General features: G+C 48.6%; 1 protein-coding gene across 1 annotated transcript in view; it reads right to left on the reverse strand.

The window, feature by feature from the left end:
* ADCY5 (adenylate cyclase 5) overlaps window positions 1-20,562 on the reverse strand; it is a 143,351-nt gene that overhangs the window by 58,862 nt on the left and 63,927 nt on the right. The window contains exon 2 of the mRNA XM_016199939.2: window positions 2,018-2,167. Within this exon, the coding sequence (XP_016055425.2) occupies window positions 2,018-2,167 (150 nt within the window). The remainder of the gene's footprint in view (window positions 1-2,017; window positions 2,168-20,562) is intronic.

Below are 20,562 nucleotides of genomic sequence, written 5' to 3' on the forward strand. Positions count from 1 at the left end.
GTAACAGCTACTGGTGATAGAAATAAAAACTAAAGGACAGTTCTGTGAAAATATAAAGTGGCTGGGAGAAAGTGCTATGAATTGTGTAGATTCATAAGAGACCTTCCTGCATTTATAACTACTTCTGAGGCTGAGCGCCAGAAGGAGTGGGCAGAAGGCAACAGGGGAATCATTCCGAGTCCCCTCATCCTGTAGCACTTAGGGGTGTCACCCTTTCTGTAGGGAGCAGGGCGAGGCCCAAGAGCTGGTGGGCTGGCTGGGTGAGGAATGCCTGTCCCCACAAAGCACACCACATCCCCCTCCTCCGTATCTTGGCTGGAACATGGTATGGCAAACATATTTTCTCCCCCCAACCCCTATGGATTTGCTGGAATGTCCTACTGGGCCAGGACAGGGTAAGTAAACTATGATGAGCTGTAAAATGCTAATTTTACTAAAGAAGGGACAAGGTGAAGAACTGAGAGGCATATTCCTAACACGGGAGGAGAAGGAAGGTATTCTGCTCTAGGTGACAGATGCTGGGGCTTGGAATTGGGATGAGAGAGGGGGATTTTGAGGAATGTAGGGGCTTAGGAGTGAATGGTGTGCAGAGGTGAGGTAAGCTCGTCAAGAAGGCAGTGGGAACTCTCAGGGACACCGCCAGGCCTGGATTTTATTCAAGAGGCAAGACCAGGAGCCCAGACAGGGCCAGGAGAGTGGAAGGAGCAAGCCAGGTCTCCGACTAGACAGCATGAGCCGGAGACCTGGCGAGACACAGCAGGCTGGAAGGGAAGTGGAGACAGGTGGTGACTAGGGGAGGGCCTGGGGAGACACTGTAGAGCTTTCTCCCCTTGCTCAGCTGTCTGGATGTCATCAGCCGTATCACTGCAATTCCCCTAGGAGGCAGTCAGATAGTCAGAGACTCCCTCACATTGCAGTAAAACTGCTGTGCACCCAGGGGCCACAGCGTACACTCCATGCCAGCCAGGAGGGTGCAGGGACTACTGCTGTCAAGGCCTTCTGTCTCCCATCCCCACACTCATAGGCAAACCTTCCACGCTTACACCTGCCTCAGGGCCTGACACACTGCGTGGCACAGAGCAGGACTCCACTAATGTTTGTTGAGGGTTTGAGGCGACACTGACATGAGAAGAAAGGGAGGACTTGGTCTGGAGTGACCCAATCTCTTGAAGGGAGGACTACTACAAGTCCAGTGGGAGCCCTGTCGGCTGGCCGACCTGCCCCTTCTTTCCCCTGGTGGCACGGCTGCTTCTGGGCCTCCTGTCTGAAAGCTTGCAGTTCTGCACTGTCTTTGAGTTTCAAGACCTCTATCCGGTTCCCATACAGAAGAGGACAAGGTAGTCCTGAACCCCAAACAGTACCCTCCCCAGATGCCAAGCAGACAAGAAAGGAACCCTGACATGGCCCTTACACAAGAAGAGCACACTGGGGCGCATCCCCCTGCCCTTGGGCTCACCAAGAGAGGCTCCTCCCTAGCCCCCCCCCCCCCCCCCGGAGTGGCCTGCCTCCAGGTCCAGGAGGCCTCTGAGGGGGAGGTTTAGGATGAGACAAGGTTGGCTTCATTTTTCTGAACCAACTAAACCCCAGAATTCAACAAGAGCAAGTGCCTAGTGTGGGTGGGCCCATGGGCTGACAGGGCCTGACAGCTTGGGTCTCCTCTCCTTCTCCCTCCCCCTTCATCCCAGGGGGATGCTGACACTTTCACAGTCCAACTCATCAGCCTCTAGAGAGCCCCTCTCTGCTGCCAGACCTGGGCTGCCCTGCTGGTTTGCAAAATCCTAGGGGGCCATTGAAGAGGCAGTGAGCAAGCACTGGGGTAGAACTCTCTCCAGGGTCTCTCTTAGAGCATTTCCACAGACAGAGCCAGGAATGCTGGGCTCCCTCCAGGAGAAACATTCCCCTAGCCTGGCCCCCACCCAGGGGAGTGAGGCTGGGCAGCTGTATGAGCACAGCTGCTGGGGGGGCAGGTCTTACATCTGCTCCCTGCCAGCTGTGCAGAGGCAGGGGCTTCACTCACCTGTTGTTGGTTCTCCCGCTGAGAGTGGAGCCGCGCCTGGATGCACTCCCTGGTCTCCTGGAAAGCCTGTCTCTGGGAGACCTCGGCTGGATAGTGGGTGCAGACGCCCACGATGTTGGTGCAAGAGAAAATGAGGACATTGGAGACAAGCTGCAGAGGGAGAGACGGGGAAGGACATCGTGCTCAGGCTTGGAGAGGACACCAGTCATTGGAGCCCCAATCCTGACCCTTTCAGCCCTTGAGTGTGAAGTCCTCAGGCCCCATCTCAGCAAGCACACACCTAGTTTCCAGCAGACAAATGCCAAGGACAGCTGAGAGTGGCCAAGCCTCATTGGTCAGGCTCTCTGATGTCCTCAAAGCCCAATGCCTGGCTGGCCTGTGATGGAGTATGGCCCTAAGGACACCGAGTCACTGAATGATCAAACTGAACGTGTCCATAGTACCAAAGGTTGAAAGGTTAGTTGTATTGGTGATGCTGTGATTGATGGTGTATGCTGGGGGTAGAAGGAGCCTGCAAGGAAGGTTCCACGAGGGTGGCAGGATTTCAGTTTTGGAAAGTGTGATAGAGCCCACCACAAGGCAAAGGACTGCCCTTTTGCAGAAAAGCCTTAGCTTATTACTCCTGAGGGATCAGCTGCAATGAAACAAGAACTAACTCGCTAACCATGAGCTCCCAGCACTGTGCTAAGTCCCCTAGAGAAGACGAGAAGGAAAAGGTCCCTGGCCATAGCAACTGGTGCCCACAGGGGGTCTCATCTCCTCTTCCTAGATTTCCATTCCTTTTCTGCACCAGCAAAAAGGCCCCCTGACACCCCCACCCCATGCACTAGTGAGCACCTACCACCACCCCTGCTCCTCAGTGATGCCCTTCTCCATGCTGACTGGGATGTGCTTGTGGAAAAATACCTCTGCCCCTCAGGTCACGGAGATAAGGTTGGAATTCTTTTGAAAGGACTATTTACTGAAAAGCCAAGGAGAAACAAAACACAACATAACCCACAAACGCAAGTTGACAGCACATTTCAGATACCAGCAAAGGTGCTGTTTAGCAAAATTTATTTTGGCAGGTACAGCTCCTGGAGTATCTGGGTAAATTGATCCTGGTCCTACCTCCACCTCAGGCCACACAGGAGAGAATCCACAGATGCTCAGGCTTCTAGGCCTCTAAAAACTTAATTCTCAGTCTCAATTGCAGAAGGGGAGCCCCAGGCCAGCCCTGCACCTTCCACTGTGGCTCCTCTGACCTTCAAGAGCCCTGCATTGGTCCCTAGTCCTCTTGTCCATTTGGATCTCAAAAGACTTCCTCTGGGACATCAGCAGCCTGGCAGTGACCCAGTATACAGCTCCCCCACTCCCCCCCAGGGGCCTCTTTGGCCTTGACTCAGGTCTGCGTTCTGTCTGAAGGCTCTCCCCTATCATAACTCTGAGCTGGTCCTCAGCCAGCCCAGGCCTGGAGGCCGTGTGGACTCCATGCTGAATGTGGTGCCATCTCTCCCTGAGACATCCCATAATGTGTGTGCCCCAGTCCATGAACAGAAAGAGACTTTCTCTTTCCCATCTCAAAGTCTTGCTCTCTCTTCGGCTGCATAAAAAATTCTGGTTTTCTGGCCAAAGGACATCTCCCAGATGCGTTCAGGGAAGGGGCAAACTCAGATTGCCAACTCTGCCAGCTCTGCCAACCCTGCTGATGACTCACAGTTCCCACAGCCCACCCCCTAACCCTATCCACCCCAGAATCCTACCATTATCACTTTATGTAAACATGTGGCAGAGAAAAACCCAACCTATTCATCACAGGAAGAAGGACCCTGTTCTACAGAAGCTGGCAATCCAATTGAGGAGATAAGTAGTCAAGATTGATGAAGAACTGACAATAGGAAGCACAAACTGACTCACACCAGCAAGAGGGTCAGGAGAGAGTGCGAGGTACTGAGAGACCTCTGGGCAGGCCTGGGGCATACTGGGCCAGGGTTAGAGATACCCTTGGTGAGGCTGATACGCGTGGGAAGGGCCTCCCTGGAGAGCATACCCAGGAAGCTTGGGCTTGTGAGGTACTCGGAGTCCTTGAATAAAAAACCCAGAGTCTCAGATCCTGAGGGGAAGTGAGTCCAGAGAAAGAAGATGGAGCTGGAAAGGCAGATGGAGCTGAAGAGGCATATGAGAGTCAGGCTGAGAAGGCCGGGCACAATCCTTACACGCAGGAGCCGTAAAGGACAACTGGACCAGGGAACAGCAGGATGAGCGCACAGCTCCAGCAAGACTCACCAGGGGAGTGGCAAGTGGGTCAGGAGGCTGCCAGAGGAGCCCAACGTGTGAGGGAACAAAGAGCTACACGAGGCTGTGGGGGGCCAGGCAAAGCAGAGCTGACTCAGAAAGAAAAGCCCTAAGACCAGGGAGAAGGTCGAGGGGAAAATGAGACCGAGGTCTTCAGCATTAACCAATGCTGTCACTATGACAAGTCACCTTGAGGACATGCTTCCGGAAGTCACCGGGGACCACTATGAGATGGGTAGGGAGAGAAAATGAGATGAGGGGGTAAAGACTAAAGGTGCAGACGACAGGGAATTCTGAAGAATGTTCTAGTTCGGAGGCATATTTCGAAAGGAGATAGGAAGGTGCCAGATGATAGAAACAGGAGTAGGGTGCAAAAACTAAAAGCATTTAAATTAAGATCAGGAACAAGACAGGGAAGTCCCACTTCTACCACTATGTTCATTGCAGTGTTATTTACAATAGCCAAGATTTGGAAGCACTCAAGTGTCCATCAGTATACGGGGATAAAAAATCTGTGGTACATTTACACAATGGAATACTACTCGGCCATATAAAGGGAAGGAAATCTTGCCCTTTGTGACAGCATGGATGGACCTGGAGAGTATTATGCTAAGTAAAATAAGCCAGTCAGAGAAAGACAAATACCATATGATTTCACTTATATGTAGAATCTAATGAACAATATAAATGAACAAAAAAATCCAAAACAGACTCATAGATACAGAGAACAGATTGGTGGTTGCCAAAAGGGGAGTGAGTTTGGGGGTCTGGGTGAAAAATGTGAAGGGATTAAGAAGTACAGATTGGCAGTTACAAAACAGTCATGAGAATGTAAAGCACAACATAGGAAATTTAGTCAATAATATTGTAATAACTATGTGTGATGCCAGGTGGGTACCTGTAATGTTGTATGGGGCCAGTTTGGTACTAGAAATATCAGCAGGGAACATTTTGTAAAGTATGTTACTGTCTAACTACTATGCTGTACACCTGAAGCTAATACAAAATAATATTAAATGTAAGGTGTAATTGGAAAATTTTTAAAATAATTTTTTAAGAAAGTAAAAAGATAACCCACAGAATGAAATTATCTGCATATCATATATCACATCTTTATTTTTGACAAGTATACAAAGGCAACTAAATGAAGAAAGGAAAATCTTTTCAACATATGGTCCCAGAACAACTGCTATCCATATAATCAACTCAAGCTTCACAAAATATGCAAACTTTACTCAAAATGGTTCACAGATCTAAATGCAAAACCTGAAACTATTAAACTTCCAGAAGAAAATATAGGACTTTGGGTTAGTAAAAAAATAATTTTATATACAAGGGCAAAATCATGATCCATAAAAGAAGAGAAATGATAAATTGATAAGTTAGACTTCATCAAAATTAAGAACATTAGCCTTCAAAAGGCACTGTTAAGACAATGAAAAGACAAGCCACAGGTTGGGAGAAATTGCTTGTACATCACATATTTGATTTAAAGAACACACAATTGTACCCAGAATTCATAAAGAACTCTGAAAAGTCAACGATAAGAAAACAACCCACTTTTTGAAAGAGCAAAAGATTTGAATAGCCAGTTCACCAAAGATATAAGGATGACAAGAACGCAGGAAGACACTCAAAATAATTAGCCATTAGGGAAATGCAAAAATTTAAAAACAATAGATACTACTAAACACTATTATAAGAAGGCTAAAATAAAATAAAATTTTAAAATGAAAAGAAGAGAAGAAAGAACTGCCGATACTGGTGCTAAAAATGAGGAGCAACGGGAATCCTCGCACCCCGCTAGGAGGAGTGGAAAATGGTGCAGCCGCTTTGGAAAGCGTTTGAGGATCTCTCATAAAGTTGCACATACGCGCGCCATATGACCGGCAACCTCACTCCTAGGGATTTGCCAAAACGAAATGAGAAGTTATGAAAAATCTGTGCAGGAATGTTTATGGGATTCGACTCATCTATAAAACAGAACCATCTAGTGATAATATACATCGGCGATTTTCAACCGCTGTGCCGCAAGGATTTTTAAAACATGCAATACCTGGCTATTTAGTGAGCGGCACTGACCTCTTTCCCTTAGATTGCCAAATAAAAAAAAAATATGATAACAGCCAACACAACAATAGCTGTCCAGTGTGAATGAATCAAAATTATACCTCTTATTTCTTTTTTGTCAGATTGGCAAAAAATATATTTTTTGGCGTGCCGCAGAATTTGAGTAGTTTATGTGCGCCCTGAGATAAAAAAGGTTGACGCTCACTGACGTAACACCGTGGACGAGACTCAGATGCACTACGCTGGGTGAAAGAAGCCACACTCGGAAGGCCCCATGCTGTATGGTTCCATTTACACTGCATTCTGGAAAAGGGAAAACTGTAGACTGAAAACAGATCAGTAGTTGGCAGGGGGAGAAGATAACTAAAAGGGGCAGCAAGAGGAAGTCTCTCTGGGGGATGGAACTGTTCCATGGCTTGATTGTGTGGTGGTTACACATCTTTATGCCTCTGTCAAACCCGCAGAACTGTACACTAGAAAGGGTAAATTCTACTATATGTAAATTATGTTTTAATAATTTAAAAAAACCCAACAAATAGGAATAAGATCCAGGAGGGACTAGGAGAGAGAATGTGAGCAATCAGAAAAGTCAGCCTTTCCTCTCTCTGAGGCCAGAAAGAGGGGCCAGAGTCTATTTTGAGACATGACCCCCAAGATAATTATCAACTGGCCGCTGCAGCATCTCAGTACTAATCCTGCAGGCCTCTCCTGCTGTAACCTGACTCCTCCCGCAGCCAGAAGGCCAATGGCAACAGACAGTGGGAATCCAGGTAAAAGATGCGCTGTAATCAAAGAGGGGTCCAAATGGCTTTGCTAAGCTTCGTATATGCCTCAGTGTTCCTCTCACTCAGCCCAAAACGGGGTGAGCAAGAAGAAGGGTCTTGGTAAGGCCACTGGGAAGGATATTTTAGCAAATTGAACCTAAGAGTGAAAAAGTAAGAGATTAGCCCTGGCCAGTGTGGCTCAGTTGGTGGTTAAGCGTTGTCCCGTGCACTGAAAGGTTGACGGTTCAATTCCCAGTCAGGGCACATGCCTGGGTTTTGGGTTCCATCCCCAGGTGGGGACATGCAGGAGTTAGTCATTGAAGCTTTGCTTTCACATCAATGTTTCCCTCTCTCCCTCTGCCTTCCTCTCTCTAAAAAATCAATTTAAAAATGTTTTTTTCCTTAAAAGTAAGAGATTAGTATGTCAAACACACGCGCGCACGCACACACGCCACCCACCAAAAAAGCAGGAATCTGTGTACCAGGTCTTAAGAGATGTTAAGGCACTCGTGCAGATACTAATGCTGTGAATGGGGAGGAGGCATCGGTGAAATCTGATTGAATTCTTCTAGAAGGCGTTTGTAGCTTAAAAATTATCTCACACCTTGGGCACAGGGTCCAAAAACTGACCAGTTCTCTTCTCCACTAAAATCAATGATCAATTACTGAGCCCCTTCTTATGCTCCACAAGGCAGACACAGTAAAACTATAAATCCTGTCCTTAGGCAAAAGACTTAATTAGTAAATAATAACAGGTATCTTTCTCAATAACAGGTGGAAAGGCCTCACTAAGGGTTTGTTGGCTTTCCCTGTGCTGACCCCACGGGACATATCTAACCACATGGAACGTGTGAGACAGAAAGGATGCCTACATTACACTACGTGGAGCATCAGGAGACCCAGTGACACAGAAAACTTCAGCCCTGGGAGTGATTAGTTTCATCATCTGCTTTTAACACAAGCCCAGCAGATGGTTTGGGTCCAGGTGGTCCCAGGACCACACCAGGAGCAACCCCACTAGAGGGGAATGTCTGGAATTCTAGTCTCTGAGTGGAAACCCAGGGGAGATGCCGATGAATATTTACCACTCTGGCTGGCATTTCTAAAACCCCAGCACTTCAGAAACCCAATATCTGGCTGCCTGCAGGCTGCTGGTTTGATTTGGCCACGAGAGAAGTTACAGTGCTCGGTTTCTGCAGTGTCTCCTCCACAAAGGCTGAAAGAAACCCCAGCAGCTGGCCTCGGGCACTGCCGTCAATTGCTGCCCACTGCCACAGGCTTGCTGCTCGCTGATCCTGAGAAAGGGGCATGGCAAAGAGGACTGAGGAATGAGCAGGTCTGGAAGAGAAGGAAACGAGTTGGAGCAGACACTTCTGCAACTGGCTCTTTTTCATGGCTTCTACTCTGGACAGGTCAGCCAGGTCCTTGCAGTGGTGTTGAGGAGGAAGGGAATCAGAATTCCCCAGGGAGCCAGATTTAGTGATGGGGAGGGGGGACAGTGGCAAGATGTTCAGTTACATTTGAATTTCAGATAAATAACTAATTTTTTTCCTCCTTTAGTATAAATATGTCCCCTGCAATATTTGGGACATACTTATACTAAAAAATTATTTGTCTTTTATCTGAAATTCAAATTTAATTGAACAACCTGGCATCCCTACCTTTTCAAACCTGGCCTCCCCCAGCACCGACAACCCTTTCCACCAGGCAGGGCCCCAGCACACTAGGGGTGACCCAGCTCCCACTCCTCCCTACTCCCTCTTCTACACCCTCCTCCACCCTCTGTGGCTCCTGCACAGACAGAGCACAGCCCTTCCTCTTCACTTCAGAAGTGAAATCACCTCAAGTGAGTGCAAGCCAAAGCTGGATTTGATCTTCCAAACCCACCCACGGGGCTGGACGAGCTCCCCACTACTCTGAGCATTAGGAAGGAGGTCCTCTCCTGCAGCTGTGACCCGGGAGCCCAACCCTAATGGCAGGCACAGCCCATTCCTATTCTAGTCCTTTCTCTGTTTACAAACATACAAAACTAGCAACCAAATGAGGCCCAAATAAAAGGAGATGACAAGCCTGACAAGAGTCCTTCCACCTGCCCCAGATTCGTTTGTTCTATGTGGTGGTGGGGGGGGACGAGGGGTCCTTGGTGGAATCCCATTGTGATATAAAATGAAGTAAATCAAGAAAGGATCATCTTAAATTATATCCTTTTAAAAGACATGTTGGCATGGTGATTTATGTGCTGTACCAGGCTCAATTAGGTGCTAAATGGCTTTTAAAAATATTACATAGTTTTGCCCAGCCGGGCGTGGCTCAGCGGTTGAGCATCGACCTAGGATCCAGGTGATCAGGGTTCGATTCCTGGTCAGGGCACATGCCCGGGTTGTGGGCTCAACCTCCAGTCGGGGGCGTGCAGGAGGCAGCCGATCAATGACTCTCTCATCATTGATGTTTCTATCTCTCCCTTCCTCTCTCTGAAATCAATAAAGATTAAAATATATATATATATTACGTAGTTTTAACTTTTTTAAAAAATCACAGTGACACCTCTTTAAAATTTTTCCTTGACAAAGAATAAAGACTGCTGTGTGCTTTTTTGATCATATGGTCAAAGCCATATGATCTCTGCCTGTGGGTTTCGAGATGACATTCTCTTTTCAGGGAGATGGCTGGTCCACCTCCATGGCTCTAGACCAACTGGACTGGGCTCTCTGCTCTCTTCATTCCTACCAGGGTGCTGCCCAGGTGGTAACCCTTCCTCTCCATTCCAGCTAGGATCTAGCTGCTCAGGGCTTGTCCATCTCTCCTGCTTCAGAATCCTCCATGCACACTGCCTACTATGTGAGAGATCCTCAGATCTTTTTACATCATAATACTTTCCTGCTCTAAAGCCCGCCATGATGCCTTGTGACCAGTAAGATAAAGCCCAAACTCCTGTGCTGTCGTTAAGACTCTATAATTCTCATCATGGGCCACACTCCCCTGTTCACCATCTACCCTAACTATATAGGCTACTCACTACCTCTGGAAAACACCAGTCTACAGTATGATTCTACAAGTATAATGTGTATTTAATACAATTTTAGGGTTAGGAAAATTAGAGCATGAAATATTAACAAATTCATAATTAGCACCTGCTTAGTACATTTTTAAGAAAGACAATAGATTAACATGTGAAGAAAGACAAGTATCTAGGAAGGGTTGGGTACAGCAACTTACAATCTTCAAAACACTTTCACATGTAACATTTCATTGCATCCTCGTGGAATCCTTATAAGCCAGGTATGCCTCACCCCCTTTTGCTGATGAGGAAACCGAAGCCCTGTCCAAGGTTACACAGCAAGGCAGCAGCAGAACTAAATCTCAGATTCTCATTCTGAGTCCACACCCACCCTACTCTACTGCACAAAGCTGTTATTTATCCCAACTTAATTTAGGTCCACTTTTGTTTTCTTCTATTTAATAAAGAAACCCTCAACTTTCTTTTGCCCTCATCTTAGGTGCCCCAGGCCTTCTCCAGAGATCCTGGTCACATAAAATGCTGCTGAATAGGGACCCACTCTCAACCACTGCCTCCAAACACGCTCTCTCCTAGGTACTCACTACAGTGGTGAGAAAGGCCCACCGTCCGCCTCATGAGGCCACGCCTTACTCCAGGAGAGCTTCCCTCAATTATTTTTTCATTGAGACATAATTCATATACCATAAAATTCACTCTTTTATATGATTCAGTAGTTTTTAGTGTATTCTCAAGGTTGTGTAACCTTCACCACTATCTAATTCTAGAACATTTTCAACAGCCCAAAAAGAAATTCAACAACCATTAATCACCACTCATTTCCCACCTCCACCTCCACCCCCAGCTCCTGTCAGCCAGTAATTTACTTTCTGTTTTGATGGATTTGCCTGTTCTGGACATTTCATATTAATGGGATTACATAATAGGTAGCCTTCTGTGTCTAACTATTTTCACTTTGCATAACACTTTCAAGGTTCATCTCTCTTGTAGCATGTGTGGGCACTTTATTCCTTTTTGTGGCCAAATAATATTCCATAGTATGGATATACCACATTTTGTTTATCCATTTATCAGTTATGGATATTTGGGTTGTGTCCATTTTTTGGCTACCATGAATACTGTTGCTATGAATATTCATGTAATAGTTCTTACATAGAGGTATATTTCCAGTTCTCTTGGGTATATACCTAGGAGTGGAATTGCCAGATCTTATGGACTGAATGAGTCCCCTTCCCCCCATTGATATGTTAAAATTCTAACCCCCAAAGTGATGGCATTAGGAGGTGGGGCTTTGGAGAGGTGATTAGGCTAGGAGGGTGGAGCCCTCAGGAATGCGATTAGTGCCCTTATAAAAGAGACCCCACCAAGCTCTCTAACTCTCCTCCCACCAGGTGAGGACACAATGAGAAGATGGCTCTATGACCCAGGAAATGAGCCCTCGATGGACACGGAATCTGCAGGTACCCTGAACTTAAGACTTCCCAGTCTCCAGAACTGTGAGAAATAAATGTTTAAGCCGCCCAGCCTATCGTATTTTGTTATAGCAGCCTGAATGGTGTAAGACACTGGCTCGATCTTAGGCATTTTGAAGAACTGCCCAACTGTTTCCCAAGTAGCTGCACTGTTTTCTATTCCAACCAGCAATGTATGAGGGTTCTGAGTGGAGACATCCCCCCCACACACTTGTTTTTGTCTGTCTTTTTTGTTATAGCCACCCTATTGGGAGTAAAGTATCTCATTGTGGTTTTGATTCCCTCACACTTTAAAGCAGATAGTGATAATAACAAGTGAGATAGTTTATTCCAAAGCTTGAACAGCTATGCCTTTAGAGAGAAATGGCCACAGTGTACACTTGATTTTTGTCATTTTTGGTTACTTATTCCTAGGAAGACCAAGACCTTGTGCATAAATCCAGGAGAGAAACAAAAGCTTTAACATAATAGTACTTACTTGAACAGGGTATCATCTTAATTCAATCAACAAATTTGATTGAGAGCCCAGTGTAGAGCACTATGGTAGGAGTAGGAAAACCCGACCTTGAAGTGTTTTATGAATTAATAAGAAATAAGTGGAATTTAACAATAAAAAATAGATAATGTAGATGAATAAGCTTTTCAAAGAAGTAAAACTACAAACGACTTACAAACATAATATGAAAAAATGTGAAACCTCACTAGTAAGCAATAAAATACAAATGAAAACAATATTTGCCTATGAAACTAGAAAAGCTTTCTGTCGTGGTAATAATGTTGGCAAGAATGCAACAGAAGAGTCACCTCCCACAGCATCAGTGTAGGGTGTGAACTGATGCAACCCTCTTGCAAAGCAATTTAGCAATATGCACAGGAGCTCGGAAAATGGTCATCCTCCTTGGCCCAGTACTTCAGCTGCTCCCAGGAATCTGCTACAGAAACTGAGTCGACCAGGCGGGGCTTTAGATCCAAGGATGATTAGAAAATCTCACAGTGAGGAACAGCTAACTGTTATCTGGAGGACAGCTGGATAAACTATGGGGCTTCAAAACCCTGCAATGTGTTGAGGCCTTTAAAATGTTTTATTGGAAGAAGATTTAATGCCATGAGGAATTTTTCAAAATATAATGTCAAGTGGGGGGAAAAGAGAATATGGAATTGCATATTCAGCATGATCCCAATCTATATATATAACAGCCAGCCTTCTGTGTGTGTTTCTATATGTATGTATGTTAACGGTGGCAGAACGTCTCTAGATGGTGAGATTTTAAGTGTTTTTTTTACTTTTTTCTTTAGATTATTGAATATGTTCCAACTTTTCCATCATAATTACTCTTAAAAGAAAAAATGATAAATTTGTGTTAAAAACAGAAATAAATACATGCTTCTACTCTGAGCATGGCAGGCTGAAGGAACTTCTCATCTAACAGAAGAGATGAGAATACAAAACTGGGCAGAATAAGTCGAATGAGAAAAGTATTCAGACCAGAAAGGAAGTTCTGTCTGTGCAGTGGGGACTAAGAAGGCTTCACAGAGAAGCGCCTGGAGGTGGAACCTGCAGTGTGGGTGGCCCAGCAGCTCGCATCACAGTGGAGGGGCATACAGGCGACAGAAAGAACATGAATAAACGGTGGAGGCGGAGGGGGCAAAGCTGCTAGCAGACACCAGAAAGCCAGCGCTGACGGGCAACAGAGTGAGCAAGGGGGACTGGCAGTGATGAGGTGGGGTACACCGCTGGATCGCAGAGTATGCATGTCAGGGAAAAGAGCTGGCACATCACCCAGGAGGCATTAAAAATTCTTGGCGACTACATTTCCCAAAATAAAAAGTGTATTAATTTTTCAATTTATAAAATATGCATTTATTAGAGAAAATTTCAAAATCACAGGGGGAAAAAATCAATTTACCACCCAAAGACAACCAGTGTTAACTGGTTTCTTCTTCTTTTTTTTCTTTCTTTTTCTCTCTCTTTCTTCCTTTTAATCTACCAGAGTCTTATGGTTTTGCTTTCATGAAGTTGTGATTTTACTGTTTACATAATTTCGTATCCTGCTTTTTCACTTAATGTTACAACATAAGAATGTTCCCATTATCACGACTTCCCGTGCTGCAGGCTTTCAACGGGAAAATGTGATCAGAGCTGCACTTGAAGAGGATTAATGTGACAACCGGGAAGGAGGCAGCGAAGAGGAAGGTGCCAGAGGTAGAGAGACCAGAAGAGAGCTGGGGAAATGCCACCCATGAGAAGGACCAGGGCTTGAGAAAGGCTGGGGGCCCTGCAAAGGGAAAAGGGAGCAGTGCTGCAAAGGGGGCCCTGCCAAGGGGACGTCCCAAGCCAGGCAACTGAAGGGAGTGAGTCTCTGTGGGAGGGGAGGGCTTCGGTTCTTAATCCACGCAGGTACGCCAGCGAGGGGCTGGTTTTGGGGCGGGTGGAACGAGGAAGGCGCTGGGTGTCATAAAAGTTGAATGAAAGGGAGAAATTCAAGGAAGAGTTGGAGAGCGAACAGTCAAGTGCTGTGGAAGAGGCTGAAAAGATAAGATAAGATTGTCAGGGGCCCCACAGGTGGCCTTTGAGAGGGATTAGGCAGAAGAGGAGTGGGGACTGCAAGGCGCTCAGTCATAAGGAGCAGGGAGGGGGACAGTGAGTGCAGGTGCCTCTCGGGATGCTTGGGAGAAAGCATGGGTTACAGCTCGAACGGAGGTGGCACAGAGTGGAGGGAAAGGTGGACGAACTTGATTTATCCCAAGGCAGAGGGAGGGGAGGACTAGCAGGGAAAGGAGAACAGAACTCCAGTGAACTGCAGGACAGCGTTGCCCACGATGGCAGCCACCCACCGCACGGGGCCGTGGGCACTAAAAATGTGGCTGGTCTGAACTGAGATGTGCTGTAAGTGTAAAATACATCCCAGAGTCTGAGGTAATGTTTTATATTAATTACGTGCTGAAATGATATTCTGGGTCTACGGGGTGAAATAAAATATGTTGTTAAAATTAATTTCACTTGTGGCATTTTTTGTTTTTGTTTTAATATTTGGCTGCTGGAAAAGTTAAAATTATGTAGGTGGCTCTTACTGTGATTATATTGCTGTTGGACAGCACAGCTATAGAGCAAAGGGGGGGCAAAGCAGAAGGGACAGCGGACAAGAGGACAGCCCACAGGCTGATCTGCAGAATATCAAAGTGGTGTTTTGGAAAACACAATTAGGGAGTTGACCTAGAGCCCCACCTTCGGGCCACAGAGATACTGGTCTCCCTCCTGGTCCTGGAGAGAGTCATTTCCCGAAGGTTCAGGTTCATTATCTACTGGCCTCAGAGCCCACCTGGGATGGTACAACCCATGGCAGCCGCTCCTTCTGGCTTTTGGAAGCATGAATGTTGAGGCAGAAAAGGGAAAGGGGGCTGAGCCTGAACCCAAAGGGAAGAGAAGTTCTTGGAAGGGGGCTCAGGTGCAGGCTGAGGTATTAGGACTGTCTAGAGAGCGTGCCGGCTTCTCTAGCATGTCATGAAACTTGGGGGTCTAAGGAAGATGATGAATTTAAAACCCCAGGGAGGAGGGGCAGACCAAGAGCAATAAATGTCTGGAGGCAGCACAGTACAGAGAAAGGACTGGGGACCTAGGAGACTGTTCTCGTCTTGAATTTGGGTGAAAAAATAGCACTGGGCTCTAGGCAAGTCGCTTTCCTCTGTGGACCTCAGCTTCCTCACCCATAAAGCAGGAAAGGCAACAAGTGATGGCCAAGGTCTCTGCTGCCTGGGACAGCCCATGGAGTGGCCGTGTCCTGGGTCTTTGGCTGCCTGGCAGGACAGTCGTCCTGAGCATACCACTAAGAATAGAGGTACCACTTACAGAATTTTCTGAGAAACCCCTGGTTTCAAATATTCTCTCCCCCGTTCTCCTGAAATGCTACGGAATGCTCAACCTAGCAACACATAAACTGTAACTTTAAGACTGCTAGTCACACCTGGAAGCCACACAAAAGTCTTCCATCTGACCCAAATGGATCTGTGGGGAATCCCAGAGGAAGCGGGAGTCCTTCAGGACCTATGCCAGGCAACACTCCCACTCACCCGCCCCCCAAGGTGTGGGAATCACATCTACAAAGCAGAGAGGAAATGCAGATACATTCCCACACAAACCAAGGACACCAGTTGGGGTAGAGGGGACGGGGTGACAGAGACTGGCTCGGTGACAGTACCTTGGGAAGGCTTTCTAGAGAAGCTGGCTGTAGGCTGGCCCACCATGAACTGCTTCTCAGGCAGTTCTCTGACCTCTGGGGTAAGGAAGAGTTTGCTTTGTGGCCTGGCAAGAAGTTCTGTGGGCTAGAAGTTTACTTAGAATCTGAGTGCGAATGAAGTTCCTCTCCTCCAAAATTCTCATCTTGGAGAACAATTATCCAGCCCCCCCTCGCCAAGTTCCCCCAACCTCAGGTTCCTCCTCCCCCTTCCAGGAAAGTCAGACAAGCTTTCATTGTTCTAGGTGAGCAGTGGTGACAGCTGAGGATGATGTGGGTTGTGTAGGTGGAGGGAAGGGGCTGACAAAGTGCTAGAATCGGATTCAGGGGGAGGGAAAAGAGCCCCCAACACTGTTCTGGTTCCCCCTACACAGGTAAAGAGCGGCTTTTCTCGTGCCTTCCCCACCCATTACCACCCACCCACACCTCTTCCCTCCCTCCCTCCAATCCTCACCTCCAGGCCCATTTTAGGTCTGCTGGATTTGGAAGGAAAAAGGAAACTAAAGAGAGAGTGAAACTGCCACGAAGCCGCTTACCTAACCTCGACTTGAGCGCAGCACGTGTATGGGGCTGTGTCTGTCTGTGTGGCAGGCCTGGGCACCCTGTGGATAACCCAGGATGGAGGGCACCCTGGGGCTACTCAGGATGAGGCAGATTCTGGGACTGCAGAAGAGAGAAGCAGGTAGCTACAATGGAAGGAACAGTGTGCTGGGAGTCAGGGGACCCTGGTGCTTGCCTGGTGACTCTGGACAAGTCAGTCACACAGCCTACCGGAACCTCCATGGCCTCATCTCTGAAATGGAGCTAAGGATACCTGCTAATAAGATACAGATGCAAACACATTTAAGGTGTAGAGCAATAAAGTTGGTGCTCTCAATGTCATGACAGGCTTGGAGGCGTGGGAACGAGATGAAGTCCCTCGGGGACCGGCCATGCCTCCTTTGCTCACTCTCACCTCTTCATCTCCAAGACAGGCTGGCACACAGCAGGCACCAAGAAACGCTTGGTAAAAGAATAAGTGGATAAAAGGGAGTTGAAGGCTGCAGGGCACTTTCAAGGCCTTGAATATTCCACCTCACATCAAAAGACAGTCCCAGACCTCCAGCAGTCTTTGCTTCTGGCCCTGAAGCGTGGGGCAAAGGTGGGAGAGGGGGCTGCAGGACACCCATCCACGGGAATGCCAAGGCCTGGGTCAGAATTAAACGAAACACAGATGGAATCAAGAAAGATGGACAGATGAATGTAGAACTAACTGCCCTGGCCACCAGGGGCTTGCAGATGGTTTCTATCAGCGAGATGAGCCACAGGACAAGTCTAGGTGTCCTTGTGAGTGGGGTGCACATCTCTGTTGGGCTGGAAACTGGGAGGCCTGGGTACAGCTGTGGTGAGTCCCTTACTGGCAGGCTGACCTTGAGCAGATCCCTAGGAAATACCCGGAGGTATGGGGAGAAATGGGATAAGGTGGAAATGAGGCTCGTGGAGAGGAGAGGTGGACAGCAAAGCACCTGGAGTACTGCAGGGCCAGCCCTTCTCCTCACAGGCTGGGCCACCTCAGCAAGTCCTCTGGGTCCCATGTGAAATGGGAGAATGTGGCCCCACGGCTCTGAGCTGCGTCCCAAGGGCCCTGACCTCTGCGACTCTGGGAGGCTTCCCTGTGATGTGACTCAGCCTCTGAGAGGGAAAACCAAGAGTTGGCCCTGGTCTGCTCACTCCCGCTGTCCTGCTAACCAAGGGTAGGAAGGGCGACTAGGGCTGGCACCAAGGCCAAGGGCCCAACTCTTGGGGTATGAAGAGTTCCAGTTGAGTCTTCTTCCCCAGGGCCAATGGAGACATGGCCTGGGTGCCTAGTAATGAGCCATTAAACTCCATTTTCAGATTGACCCTCCCTGCACACCCTACCCCCCAGAAACACACGCTCACTTGAGGTCCAGCTGGTGCACTATGCAGGTTACCACATCACCACCTGTCACATCCCTTTAGAGATCATTGAGATGAACCTTTTTATTTAAAAATTATTTTGTCAAAGGCTGTGGCAGAGACCGTTCGTTGTCCACCTACACTGATTCTCCCCTCCTTCCGAAACCACACACAGGACAGCCGGGCACACGGCCGCGCAGCTGGAGTGCTTCTCAGCCAACCCTGCCAGGTGCGGTCAGGTGACTGCGCTCAGGCAGAGGGGTGTGAATGAAGCAGACGCGTGCACAGTCCACGTCTCCTCCCTCTGCAGCCTCCGACAAGCCCCTTGCCCCACCTGGACCAGCACCTTTCTTCACTTTCCTCTGGGCTGGAATACAGTCAGACTCAGCTTTGACCATCCAGATGAGGATCATGTCCTTGGGGGGAGGTAGGGGGCAGAGCAACCCCACGGAACCGAAGCCAGGTCACTGTCACCTGAGAGAGGAATCAACTCTCATCTTTATAAAGCCACTGTACCTCGGCGTCTCTGTCACACAGCCCAGCCTGTACCTTAACAATGTACCTGCCAGCGGCAGACATTTCTAGATCTGAGCCTCCAGTGGCAGCCCAGTCCTCCTCCTCCTTTCCCACCGCTCGCTCCATGCAGAAGAGACAGCACACGTGCAGAGTGCACAGGATGAGGGAAGGCAGGATGGGGCTGGAAGTGTGAAAATGGGAAGGCCACTTCAAAAACAGCTGCTGGTTTCCGAGGCAGTGGTCCTGACAAGAGCTGGGCCTGAGCCCAGAAACCAGACGAGAGACAGAGCAGACAGAGTGGCTGGATTCGCAAGGGCGGAAGGAAGTATAGCGGCCGCACTCCACGAGCTGGGAAACGGGGGCCGGGGGGAAGAAGGAGCGGGCTCTGCGTTATCTCCGGGAGGTGGAGCATGGCGTGGGGAAGAGCATGGGAGCTGGGGTCAGAAGACCTGGGTTCGGGTCCCAGCTCAGTTACTCATTAGATGAGTGGTGTTGACTTAGTAACCTCCCCTTAGTCAGCCTCAGGTTTTTCTCCTATAAAATAGGGATGATACTATCTACTTCTCAAGGACTGATGATCAAATAAATAGGGCAGGGATATAAAATGTCACCAAAGCAATTATTCTTCCACTGACTATCTAGGTTCAGATATAGTGAGAGCAAGAAACTGAGAACCCCAACCAAGCTATCCCCAGTCCCTGAGGGGAGTGGGGAAAACAAAAACACCGGTCGGTATTTGTCAAGGCCTTGTGGGACCAGGAACAGTGCTGGGTGCCTTTCCCAGAGCATCTCCCAAGGAAATGACACGGGACCAGGCCCATGAGGGTTCTAGCTGGAGCCTCGGGGCACTGTGCACAGGAGGCCGGCCCCTCTCACGCAGGCTTGGAGGGCTGGGCAAGGGCTGGGGGCGAGGCTGCTGCTACCACGCCCCTGTGGGCACTATCCCAGGGCTCTCCCCAGGAGGAGCAGAGGCTTCCAAAGATGGGGACCACCCTTGCTGGAGAAGGGGGCTCCTCTCCTCTGTCCAGTGGCCTCAGCAGGATCTTGCTTAGAGATGACAGGCCTTCACTGCAGAGTCCATATGCCCTTTACCTAAAAGCAGGGAACCGAGAAGCACCTGGGGAGCCTCTGCCTCAGAAGTGAAACCAAAGACCAAAGCTTCTCCGAGGCCCCCAGCGAGCTGCCAGGCCTGGGCCAGCACAGGCCTCTGAACCTTCGTTTCCCGTCTGACAGTCCCTCAGCATTTCCAGGCAGCAAAGCGCAGGAAAGCACTAGGTGCCTCATGCCTCACCTCAGCAGCAGCTGCTCCTCGGCCAGATTTTGGGGGAAGAGTGAGGGGTTTTCAAGAGGGTGAGGCAGCAGAAGTCCCTGAGGTTTGTAGTGAGGCTGGAAGTGGGACTAGAAGGAGGGCTTGGGCTCTTTTTCCTCCTTCTCTTTTATAATCCAAGTTCCCTTCTTTCTTCAAAAAAATTATTTGAGTTGATGGAGGAAAGTGTACTCAAAGTCAGCCCTGGCCTGGCCCGGGAGGCTGTCCCTGAAAGCCCAGCCCCAGCCTCTGATAAGCACATCACAAAGACCCTCTCAACCCATTTAGCCAGAAGCCCTTGTCTTCTCCTGAAAGCTGAGCTCCCATGACGGCCCAATGCCCCTTCTCTTGCCTCAGTTTATCCCCATGTTCCTGCTAAAACATTCTCAGTCCCAGCTCACACACACACCCCAGTCCCAGCCCCACCGTGGCGAATCCTCTTCACTCTCCCCAAAACTCAGGGGCAGCACCTCTGCTCTGACCCCCAAAACACAGGCAGGGAGGGCATTTCCCAGGACACCCGTAGGATCCAGGGAAGCAACACAACGCCCTGAATGGTATCCCCATCCTGATAGTGCCCAGGTGAGAGGAGCCAGGAGAGTCCTTTCTCTTCCCAGGGCTCAGAGGTGGATGGAAGGAGCCCAACCCAACAACACTGGGTGCTCCCCGCTCCTTGGCCATGTGCATATTTCTGGGATATCAGAACATGAGAACATGAGAGGAGGTGAACACAGCAGCCCACCTCCCCACCACCACACCACTGCCCCCCACCAGCAGTGAGGGCAGGAAGGCCCGACCAGGCTCATCCCTGGCAACAGAACCACTCCTGACAGTCCGCTGTGGCCCAAGGTCTGCACCAAGGGAGCTGCTGTGGGATATGCCCTTTCGTCCCCTATCCAAAGCAAACAGTCACTCCCCTAGTATATCAGCTTTGCAAGTCTGAACGGTGATTAACTAGGCTTTCTTAAAGCAGCTACA

Source organism: Miniopterus natalensis, chromosome 6 (genome assembly GCF_054644295.1).
Source record: "Miniopterus natalensis isolate mMinNat1 chromosome 6, mMinNat1.hap1, whole genome shotgun sequence".
In the NCBI taxonomy this organism is placed as follows: domain Eukaryota; kingdom Metazoa; phylum Chordata; class Mammalia; order Chiroptera; family Miniopteridae; genus Miniopterus; species Miniopterus natalensis.